At 33.1% G+C, this 12,636-nt stretch overlaps 1 protein-coding gene across 1 annotated transcript; it reads left to right on the top strand.

Annotated features, from left to right (window-relative positions):
* The first annotated feature begins 3,621 nt into the window (after positions 1-3,621).
* LOC133851924 (GDSL esterase/lipase At5g33370-like) lies at positions 3,622-8,698 on the top strand. Its single transcript, XM_062288553.1, has 5 exons — positions 3,622-3,962; positions 4,091-4,218; positions 5,831-6,073; positions 7,018-7,270; positions 8,305-8,698. Exons 1-5 carry the CDS (start codon positions 3,704-3,706, stop codon positions 8,526-8,528), a joined length of 1,107 nt encoding a protein of 368 aa, XP_062144537.1. The 5' UTR covers positions 3,622-3,703; the 3' UTR covers positions 8,529-8,698.
* Positions 8,699-12,636: the final 3,938 nt, after the last annotated feature.

Here is a 12,636-nt window from a genome sequence, read left to right as displayed (position 1 = left end):
CAGGGGAAAAAACCATGGGTGAGGGAGAAGGAGGAGGACAAAAAGAAAAAAAGAAAAAAAAAAGGGGGAGATTTGAGAGAGAAAGAGAGAGAGAGAGAGGGAAGATAATATATAAATATGAAGGATTTTAGTGTCGTCTGAACCGTAAACGACACTAAAAAATTTGAATTTAGTGTCGTTTCAACTATAAATAACACTAAATTTTTTGAATTTCTCATCGTTTCAACAGTAAACGACGCTAAATTTAACTATTCAAACGGTACCATATTTAAATTCAGCGTCATTTAAATAGAAAATGGCTTTAGTTAGCGTCATTTTGTACAAGTAATACTAGCCCAAACGACACTACATACCTGTTTTTTTTGTAGTGTCATCCTCCAACATTGCGAAGCCAATCAAATTTTTTGTGACAATTTTATAGGATTTGGATCCGAAAGAAATTGTATAGATTCTCAAATTATGCAATTTAAACAAATCTTAAACTACGTAATCTGAGAATCTACAATTTTTTTTAAAATTATAGGGGATCCACTACTCTCTCTCTCTCTCTCTCTCTCTCTCTCTCTCTCTCTCTCTATATATATATATATATATATATATATATATATATATATATATATATATATATATATATATATATATATATATATATATATATATATATCAAAAGGTCATTATGATTATAATTCCTTAAGATCATTGGAATTAAACTAAATTCCCCCTAATATTTCTAACTTCTTAAATATTAATTTGGACAGTGCCATTGTAAAATGGAGCTGTACAATTAAACCACGAGCCTGATAATTAAAGCTCCTGCATAGATATGAAAACGAATGGCTGCACTTTTAAGCCATCCATCCATTTTACTGATCACCGCAAGTCTCATGTGAGCATTTTTTTTGCCAACCAGAAAGGAAAAAAGACTCCTGGTACGTACTTTCTGTGTAAAGCACTGCTGTGAATTTAAGAGCCTGAAAAATTAAGTTCGAGTAATATTTAATGAAGAGGTTCGTAGAAAAACAAACAAGGAACCAGAGTTTTGCCAGACGGTGCCATGCTCACCTGTATAGTAAATGCATCTGTGGGGCATGCGTGTTGCTGAACTGTTTCTGCTGCTACATCAAGAATCAGTTTTTATTAATTATAAATATTTCAACTCTTCTGGAATGCATTAAAGCATATATTCTTTCCAAGGACCAAAACCAGATCCAACGCCAAAACAAAAAATATAAATAATAAATATTAGCCCAATTATGTATCGTAAGTGGAGAAATAATTGTTGTACAACTTTTGATACCACTCTTGTAAAATTTCAATAACTTTTTTTCAAACTAATTAACTAATATTGGATCTATTTTCTTACATGTAAGTTTATCTATCCAATGGTTGATTTTAAAAAAAAAAAAAATTGTTGGAATTATACAGAAGTTGTACAGAAATTATAAACGTATCATATTTAATAGTCCGTATTTTACTTAATTCTTACCAGAGCTAGTACAAATAATTAAGCAAAGATGTTATATCAGGATTGGCCGGCATTAATAATTAAGGTCCGTTACAGGCTAGGTCATATATGCCTCAAACTTAGGTCCAGCATTCATTTTTTCCCATCATCACCTTCTAACTTTAAAAAAAAAAAAAAAAAAAAAAAAAAAAAAAAAAAAAAAAAAAAACGATTTTTTTAAAATGTTGAATTCGAGTTGGGTGTATTGGGTTTTGAGCTTAAGTAATTTATCTTCATTATTTTTGTATTTCATCTTCGATAGTTAATTTCTTCTCTTTCTTTATTTTATTTATTTTTTTTGTGTGGCGGTTTCTACCTCTGAATGCATCTCAAATTGAAGAAACTAGGTAATATAAATTTTGGTATTCTTGAGTATGTAACTATTTTGTCTTATTTACCTTAATTGCATGTGGTCTTTTGTACCGCAAAGGGACGTATCATTCATGTTCAATTGGGTCTGGGCGGTGGAAGTAGTCTTTTGGGTGTACGTAGCTCAATCTGACCCTATCCCATTTATGTACATCACATGACATCAGAAACAGGTGGCCTTCTATTTTCCTTCCTTTCCTGAGTAAGCCTTAATTGAGAGCGAGACCTAAAAGTTGAGATATGGGCTATTTCATGCCAGAGGATCGGATGGGGAGTTTCAATTCCTATGTGTTGGTGACCCCATGACATATAAATGAATTAAGAGTTAATCCTAAACCACAAAATTTAGTCCCTGAAAACCAAATGCCTCTAAAATTCCTGCACTTTAATTACTATGAGATTAAATTGTAAGGTAGTTAGTCGTTAAATTTTATGATCACATTGTAAATTGCACTTTTTGCACTCTAAACTATAGGATTATTTGCAGTGCATGTTATTGCTTATTGACGGAAATTAGAGATAAGAACCGGATAAGAATATGAATTTAAGGGTAAGTATAACGAAAATTTGAGAAACTTAAATCATATATAAGGGGACATTGCAACTCATCTAACAGTTTTGGAGGTTGATTAATTGTAGAATTGAAGGTTTAGAGATCAGAGCATGATTGCAACTAGCTAGCCTTATATAGTTACCCTTAATTTATCTCATTTTTCCTAATTATATATATCACACTCAAAAAAAAAAAAAAAAAAAATTGAAGAAATGTCAAACAAATTAAGTATACTAATTTCTATCATTTCAATATATAGTTATTTGTAATTTTGTACAATATAATTTTTATTATGATCAATTGAAGCGGAAGTAATTGTAATTCTAGTTTACTGATCATCGACAATAGTGAATCAGATTCATATATGATTCCGCCTCCCATCTAGGATTAATTTGATGTGTTGATGACTTGATATCAGCATGAGCCATATTCTCAGACGCTGATGACCACAAGCTAATTAATATATGTCTAGATGGTGACACATGTTCATTGCTTGATGATTGAATGATGTTGAAAGACAAGGATAATTTGGAGTGCTTATAGTACTGTTGTTTTGCCTTAATTATTATGAGGACTAAAATATTTATGAATCAAGAAGCACAGCACCACTATAAATTAAGCAAATTTCCACTCACTAGTATATAAGCTATTTAAGATTATTAACCAGGCTCTGCCAATTAAGAGACTGAAAGAATCACATATTTGAACCTAAAGCAAACTTAAGCTATTAGCTAGGTAGATTGATAAGAATCATAGGATCACTAGTAAGCTACGTGGGTTTGTCCGCGCTACGTATTACCTTTGTTCTAACTCCCCAAGAATACTTCCTGTTTGTGCTTTGCCCCTTTTACTTTAAGGACCACGCACCTTTTGTCCCTAATATCACATTCTATTATTAGCTCTGATACCACTTGTTAAGTAAGTTGATATATACTTTGGAGAGTCTTAATTAGTGAGTTTAGCTAGGCCTACAATATCTATAGCATGTTGGGACAAATACAACTCAACTTAAAAACTTAAGTATATAGATTTGAGCTCAACTATATTATATTAACTAAGTAATCACGCTTACAACATCATTTTAATATGAGACTCAAACCTTTTTACATTTACAACTGTATACTCAGCAAAAGCATATATGCGTCCTAGCTAGTGGTTCCCTCACATAAGTACCACTGTTACTCCCGTGCTTGAATTTAGTGTTGTACGTCCAGCTGATGCAGTGTTGTTAGGATCCAGAAGCTATAATAAAAAGGTCGCCATTCCCATATTTCTTCATGCAAGCAACAATGGAAACCTCGTCGACTTTGAGTTGTTGGATTACTTTGGGTGTTGTATTTGCAATAGGAACCATTATTCAGGGAGCAGATGCCAGCAGGGCTTTCTTCGTCTTCGGGGATTCACTGGTCGATAATGGCAACAACAACTACCTGGCAACAACTGCCCGGGCTGACTCGCCTCCTTATGGCATTGATTATCCAACTCACCGTCCAACTGGGCGCTTCTCCAACGGACTTAACATCCCTGACCTTATCAGTTGCGTCGACTCGATCTCTCATTTTCTAATAATTTTCACTTAATTAATTACATACTGTCTTCTTAATTTGTGCCTGCATGCATGCCTGTCAATACAATAATGAATAATTATTTGCGTTGTTAATTAGGTCAGCGGATGGGCGCCGAATCCACGTTGCCATACTTGAGTCCTCAGCTCACGGGACAAAAGCTGCTTGTTGGCGCCAACTTTGCTTCGGCAGGCATTGGAATCCTCAATGACACCGGAATTCAGTTTGTAAGTGAACGGTCACCCATATATGACTTCTCTATTATTCCTTGTTTTTGCCTGTTGGGATATTTTAAGCCTCGTTTTTGGTTTGCGAAATTTGATATTTCATTAGGAAAAGAAATAATTATTACTGAGAACGAAGAAGAGTGGAATTGAATAATTATTCAAATTCCTTAGTTTGGTAACAATACATATATCACAATTAGAATTGACCCAAAATTATTAAAAAAACTCACATAATTTCTTATTTTTCAAAAAAAGAAAAACTCAAATCTTTTATATATATATATATATATATATTGGACCTTAGATCTGTAGGTGACAAATCTGATATAAATTCTTTGTTTTTTTTCTTAATTTTTATTAAAATTTTATTTTATTTTATTTTTAAGTTTAGTTTGGAAAAATTATAGAATTTTTTTTTTTTTTGTTTTTTAAAATGTTATTTATTCCTCTTCGTAAGGGAATAGTTTTTTTCATGGAATAGCTATTCCAAGGAATAGGTCCCTACCAAATAAAGGAATAGCTATTCCAATGAAATAGTCATTCCATTCCAATTACTTATTCTGCGAACTAAACGATGCCTTAGTGTATTATTTATATTAGGTCTTTATTTAATTTCCTTGTAGGTATATCAATCATTGATTGCCTTCCTTATTTAGTCTAGCTAAGTTATCTTGTTCGTCACTCATTACTCATTAGTAATACATATTTATAAGTAATTCTGCAAACCAAACGAAGCCTTAGTCTTTCTTATGTCCATCCAAAAATAAGGTAACTTTTAAAATCATCATTTTATCAAAATTCAATAGTGATCAATCACAAGTCCAATAGTGATTTTAATAGCTACATCATTATTCGGATGACACAAGAAATACTTTTAGCATTACTCTATATTTATATATATACTTCAATGAATAAAATAGAAACTATCTTTTTATCCTCTCAAATTGATGTAGTTCTTAAAATCATCATTGGATTTGGGATTGATCACTATTAAATTTTAATCCAATTGTTATTTTAAAAGTCACATCAACTTTAGAAAGATAAAAAGATAGTATCTAGCTAACATTACTCTTACTTCTATATAGTCTCTTTCTCTATGCTAGCTCTTTCTCTTTCACTTAATATTTTCTCACATGGAATCAGAGACAGATGTCATAAATTCGAATTCTGATTTCACAATTTACCCTAATTTCAGTTGAATATTTTACGTGTTTGGCCTCACTTGTTAATTAAGTGAGGGTTTAAGCTCACATGTGAATGAGAGTGCTAGAATATTAATTAAATAATTAAATTTACATGCATATTCCTGCCAGTTAAATTAAACTTTTAGAATAAATAGTAATTTAATTCTAGCAACATGGACAGACAGTTATCCGTATGCAAGCATCATTACCCAGTTTATCCTTAATCAGTTTGCCATACGTAAATAATTTTATATTTTTTCTTTCTTTCTTTCTTTCTAATATCAAACCGTAGCATAAAACTCCAAAAATACAGTATTTTTTCATGAAAAATACTAGTTCTAGTAGTACAAAAGCGAGAAATTAGCAGTATATATATCAAAATAATAACTTGAGCAATGGCTAATTAACAATGTATGCTATTTTGGCAGCTAAACATAATAAGAATGTATAGACAATTCGAATACTTCAAAGAATACCAGCAACGAGTGCGTGCTCTGATTGGAAGTGAGAGAACTAATAGACTCGTGAACCAAGCGCTCATTCTCATTACTGTTGGCGGCAATGACTTCGTAAACAACTATTACTTGGTTCCCCTTTCAGCAAGATCTCGCCAATACTCGCTGCCGGATTATGTCAAGTATCTCATCTCAGAGTACCAAAAACTTTTACTGGTAAAACTTCTTTCTTTTTTTGGTAATTTATCATCAGCTAGCTTTCCTACTTTTGGCTTACTCTACTTACAGTACTGCACCACAACTAGTAGGATCCTCGATCATTTCAATATTAGAATTTTATTTTATTATCTCTAACAGTATATACGATGTCACGTCGTCGATTAAAGTTTTTAAATAATAATCCTGTGACAACATATATTTTAATTATATGTACACGGTAAAATACAATAAAATAAGATCATAACTATATATCAAATGGCTCCTCTCGATTTCGAGTCATGGCTATCAATTAATAAAAGCAAAATAGACATAAGTGTTATTTCTTTCTTATGTGTAAGTAGACATTTGATCTTCAAGTATATATAATTGGGAGGCAAAAAGAGAGTTAACAGTGCTAGAGATACTTACTTTTAGCACCTCAGTCCAACAGCGGTGTGCTTTTGTTTCCTCTCGATCTTAATTTCTTTCACATGATCGATCATTTAAATTGATGCAGGACATCTGACACACGTCATTGGAGGATTTTTTTCCAATTATTTTTTGTTATTTTTGGAACTTTCTAGGTTAGAGCTTTATTTCCTTTTTTTTTTTTTTTTAAGCAAATCTCGGAGTTTTGTAGTAAAAATTAAGTTTTATTTATTTATTTATTTATTGAAATTAGTCTCTTATCTTTGCGTGAAACGAAAATAGTTTTAATGAAATGTATAACCGTGAACTTTGCCTTCCTCCAATACAATGCTATGTCATATATAAAGTTTGGAGTTAATACATTTGTGAGAGATCGAGAATAATTAATTAAAATCTCACTACTAAATAATCCTGAAAATAATTAAAATGAGAAGAAAAAGGAATGAATATTGGTAGCTAGTAATACGTAAATATGAAGTTCACTAGCCAAACGACTTAAACTTCTTCCATGGATGTTTCTGACTGCATTGCAGAAGCTATATAACCTTGGAGCTCGAAGGGTTCTTGTGACGGGTACTGGACCAATGGGTTGTGTCCCGGCAGAATTGGCCATGCGAAACACAAATGGCGGATGCTCAGCTGAGCTGCTAAGAGCTGCTGCCTTGTACAATCCACAACTCCTTCAAATGATAAGAGAAATCAATAAGAAAATTGGCAAAGATGTCTTTATAGCCGCCAATACACAACGTATGCACAGTGATTTCATTAGCAACCCTCAAGCATATGGTATGTTGGCTTCCCATGTCTACCTGTTTAATTATTTGCAATATTTTTATGCTTAACGTACGGAATATATTTATATATATAGAGTAATTAATGATAGATACCATGTTTTTATCCTACAATGCTGATGTGATTGTGCGAATCTAGCCATTGGATTTTTTATTTTATTTTTTTTAACAATAAGTAATCATAGAGTTAATTGTGACTATCACGCCAGAATCGTGAAAAAATTGTAGGATAAAAATGTAGTTTTTAAGCAAGGAAAATGATGGATTTACAACACCACCACAGCAATTACATAACACCCCCTCACATGGGGGTGGGACCCAGTGCGTGGGGCCCACCCCCATGTGAGGGGGTGTTGTGCAATTGTTGTACCGGTGAAGTGTAGAAATCAAACCCCTTTTAGCGTTACCCATATTTATATGTAAGTAATGTTTCTTACACAACTTTCATACAATTTTTGTATAATTCTAACAACTTTTTTTAATTATGATCAACTATTAGATCTGTTTTCTCACATGTGGGCCCTAAATATCCAATGGCTTATCTTAAAATAAATCGTTAGAGTTGTACAAAAGTTGTACGAAAGTTGTACAAGAAACATTACTCTTTATATATATATATATATAGCATGCACCCTTGTTTAGGATATAAATTTCCTAAAAATTAGGATGTAGGCATTCATTCAATCTGGTTTTTAAAAGTGTCATGTGCATGTCTCTTGAGCGTGCGAGAAACACATATTTTTTTATTAATGTCATTTCTCACGTGACATTAAAAAAACATTTACGTGCTTTTGAACTTTTAGCAATTGGATTGAAAGAATTTTTGTACAATCTAATTTGTTAGAAATTTATATCCCCTTATTTAAGTAATTCTGACACTACTTAATTAACTTGACCATGCACAACTTGATGACAGAGAATATTTTCCTCTAATGGAAAAAGACATGTACAAGGGAGATTAATGTAAGATTTTTTTTTCTCCAAAATTACACATGCATTAACATCTGGATGTTGTATATGAATGGGTAGGATTTATTACATCAAAGGTAGCTTGTTGTGGGCAAGGACCATACAATGGCATTGGACTGTGCACGCAACTCTCCAACTTGTGCCCCAACCGGGACGTGTATGCGTTTTGGGATCCGTTCCATCCATCTGAAAAGGCGAACAAACTTATTGTGGAGCAGATCATGTCCGGCTCTACTAAGTACATGAACCCCATGAACCTCAGCTCTGTCATGGCCCTTGGATAATCTGATCACTCCATAACCGTACCTAAGTAGCTTCAGAGCTAGTGACAGTCTTTTTATGGAAATAATTATTTCGAATGTTTATTTGTCTTTGATTAGTGTCGTGGATATTTGAAATTTCATTGTATTGTATTGTTTGACAAGGAAACAATAGCCAACTTCGTCTTGAATAATTGACGTCTCTCTCTCTCTCTCTCTCTCTCTATATCTCTAAATGCATGGGGTTCCTTGTAAGATTTGTGAAGAATCATTCTTTTACTATTCTTTTACTGAATTAGCGAATTAAATATAAAAATAGACGTACATAAAGAATTACGTTATTCGGTTTCACACGGTAAAGTTTAAAGGGCTACGTACATTTTGCTCGTATTTCCTTGATAATGTTTACAATATAACATACTCCTAATGACTAAGAATTAGATTTTACAAATAGACTTCAACTACCCTTAATTTCTTGAAAATATATATATATATATATATATATATGATTAAAAAAGAATTCTTTAAAAAAATATATATATTTTTGGCCCATTGGCCCATTCTCAATAAATTATGTTGCCCTACCCAATAAAAATTTTTGCCCTATTCACTAAATTTTTTTGGCCTTATACCTAATGAATTTTTTTGCCTTACCCAATTAAACCTTAAAAAAGCCCTATGGCCAAATTACAATGTACAGAACCACAAGCAAAAAAAATTAGAGAACAAAATTTCAAAAAAATTGACCTTACTCACAAGTCACGAACTCCTCACCTAGCTACAGGAAAAGTTGGAAATAGAACTTAACCATCATAAGCATAATGGAGTTCAACATTCAAGTTTCCAAGCACTGTCAAATAATTTTGAATTGTGCCAATGGTTGGTTAATACCGGAAAATTAACTATCTATTAACTTGTTTTTTGAGCTATTGTACTTGTGCTTACTTTTCTCGTTTCTACCTTAACTACAGAACAAACATTTTCAACCATAAATATTGTTAAAACTAGGCTTTGCAACAAAATTGAAGATGAGTTTTTGAAGGATTCTCTAATGGTGTACATCGAAAGAGAAGTTGCTGCAACAATTAGCATAGATTCAAACATAGATGATTTTTGGGATTCAAAAAAACGACGGGTTCTATTTTGATAGGTGTTTTAACTGAAATTTCATGTATTATGAAACACTTATTTTGTATATTTTCTTTTGTTTAATTTTTTTTGTTGTCAAAACTAAATTGATGCTAATTTCATTTTTATATATTTATTTCATCTTCAATCTTAATATATTTCTTATTCATGCTTTAACCCCTACCCTTATTTTGATTTATTTGTAATTCACGCCTCGGCAGCTTGGCCCCTGTTCAAAATACTTTCTAGCTCTGTCCCTGACTACAACTATATAATAGTCTTCAACTGTGATTACATAATAGACTTCAACTATAGCTAGGTCACACTTTTCAACTGTGACTAGATAATAATCTCAAACTGTAGTTAGGTTACCATCTTCAATTGTGATAGTCTTTAAGTGTAACTTAGATTCTGAAACTCGTAATATACTCTAACATGTTCCATAGCCAGTGGTAGATTTTCTATCATATGGACTTCCTACCCAATTAGAATCACAAAAGGAATTTAATTGTAAGGAACCTTTAGAATAATACAAACTACCAAAGTGCCCTTGAGGTAGCCCAGCACAGGTTTAGCAGCAGTGAGATGAAGTACCTATTATATAACCAGTGATGGATTTAACCCCCCCAACCCCCCCCCCCCCCCCCCCCCCCCCCCCCCCCCCAAAAAAAAAAAAAAGAGGGAAAACTACAAAAAAAAAAAAAAAAATTCCCCCTAAACTAATAGTCGTTTTTAAAGTTGCCTTATGAACTACCAAATGTAGCACTATGACCCTCCCTCCAAACTATCAAAGAGGGCTAAAAAAAAATTTATTCAAAATATTCGTATAATACCCTTGCCACGTGTCATATATTCAAATTAAAACCATTTAGAAAATTAAAACATTCTAAAAATTAAACTTAAAAATCAAAGAAATATTAAAAAAAAAAATTAAAAAAAAAAAAAAAAAAAAAATTAAAAAATGGCCAATGGGGGTTGTCGGCCACCCCCCATTTTGGCCAAGGGAACCACCTCCTTGGGCCACGAGGGTGGTTCGGCCACCCCCAAACTAGCTGGTCTGGGTTGGTTTCGGCCACCCCCATTTTCGAAACCACCCCCACAAAGCCAAAAAAATTAAAAATTAAAAATTAAATAAAATAAATTAGAGTTTTGCCCTTGGGGTGGCCAAACTACCCACAAGTCCAACGAGGGTGGCCAAGCCACCCCCAAAGCTCTTGGGAGTGGTTTTAGCCACCCCTATTTTGCTCTTTGGGGGTGGCTGAACCACCTTCAAAGGCCATGTGGGTGGTTCACCCACCCCCAAGCTGGCCATGGGGGTGTTCAACCCACCCCCAAAACGGCCATTGGAGTGGCTGAGCCACCCTTCATTTTTTTTTTTTTTTCAATTTTTTTAATCCTTTTTTTTAATATTTTTAATATTTCTTTGATTTTTATATTTTTTAAATTTTATTATTTTTTTAATCTAATATATGGCACATGGCAAGGGTATTATAGGAATATTTTGACAAAATAGGTATTTTTGGCACTCTTTGGTAGTTTGTGGGGTCATAGTGCTACACTTGGTAGTTCAGGTGGCTACTTTAATAATGGTTGATAGTTTGGAGGTTTTTTTATAGTTTTCTTTAAAAAATGAAAAATAGCCTACTCGCCCCTAGCAACAAAATTGTTTTGCCTCTAGCCCTTACCCATAATATTTTCTGGCTCCGTCCTTATATATGACAACAGCAACATGGTCGTCTAAGGGGTCACCAACAAATTTTGATTACTTCCCAGTAGGGGCACACGAGGTTGATGCTGGTTTAGCACCAGCCATTTTGGTGAGATGTAATAGATTAGTGACATATTTTTGCTGATTAAGATGAAGCCCATGCTGATTTCGAAAGGCTTGAATGCCCAAGAAAAATGAAAGAAACAAAAGGTCTTTCATAGCAAACTCCAAAGTGGTGACAATAATATCATCCAGGTGAACAAGAACAAATACAATCACTGATTGCTTATGAAAATAGAACAGGGAAATGTCTATGATTGATCCCAAGAATCCTAACTCTAGTAATGCTTGAGAAAAATGCAGAAACTAAGTCCGTAGAGCTTGTTTCAATCCTTAAATAGATTTATGGAGCTTACAGACATAGTCAAGATGAGTACGTAGTGTTTTCTTTGTGGCTTCTTCCTAGTCTCCAAGTAGCCATGAAGAAACACACTAAAGATATCTAATTGACGTATCTCCCACTTATAGTGATCAGCCAAGGTGAGTACCAACCGAATTGTAGCAGGTTTTATGACTGGGCTAAATGTTTCTATAAAAGTAATGCCATCAACTTGATCAAACCCCTTTGCCAAAAGTTTCGCCTTATATTATCTGTCAATAGCTCCATCAGATTTTTGCTTAAGCCAGAAAACCCATTTATTACAAACAATTATCTTATGAGGAGGTCATGGACATAAGGACCATGTAGCATTAGCCATGAGGGCATCATACTGAGACTGCATTGCATCATGTCAATACTGATTACTTATGGCTTGTTTGTAAGTTGTGGGTTCCACATAAAGAATCACTTGTGCATAATGAAAAATAAATAATTGAGTCTTTTAGTTTTATTTAGGTTATTAGTATTTAATTCTATATTTAAGTTCTTTTATAATTCAATAATGGGCTTGGTCTAAAGTCAGTCAAAGTATGGTTAGGGTTTTTGTCAGTCTATTTAAGTGTTCTTTTGTAACAGTTTAGAAATGAATGAAGAATTATATATATATATATATATATATATATATATATATATATATTAGTAAGATACTCTTGTTAGAAATGAAATTTCTCTGTTTGAGGTGTCATTCCTCTCCCTTTTGGTGGTGAGAGTTTGCCAAGAAATGATTTTTTTTACACCTTCCATACACCCAATGCGTTTTTGGATTTTCTTTTTTTAGAAAAAAGAGAGAGAGAGAGAGAGAGAGAGAGAGAGAGAGAGAATCAAATGGGAGGTGTATGGTAGGTGTGTAAAAGAAT

Source organism: Alnus glutinosa, chromosome 12 (assembly GCF_958979055.1).
Source record: "Alnus glutinosa chromosome 12, dhAlnGlut1.1, whole genome shotgun sequence".
Taxonomy (NCBI): Eukaryota; Viridiplantae; Streptophyta; class Magnoliopsida; order Fagales; family Betulaceae; genus Alnus; species Alnus glutinosa.
This window is presented reverse-complemented; position numbering and strand designations above follow the sequence as displayed.

Coding starts and splice junctions, on each gene's coding strand:
- LOC133851924 (XM_062288553.1), top strand. CDS start 3,704: ATGCAAGCAACAATGGAAACCTCGTCGACTTTGAGTTGTTGGATTACT. Junction 6,074..7,017: donor AGTACCAAAAACTTTTACTG/GTAAAACTTCTT, acceptor ACTGCATTGCAG/AAGCTATATAACCTTGGAGC. Junction 7,271..8,304: donor TAGCAACCCTCAAGCATATG/GTATGTTGGCTT, acceptor ATGAATGGGTAG/GATTTATTACATCAAAGGTA.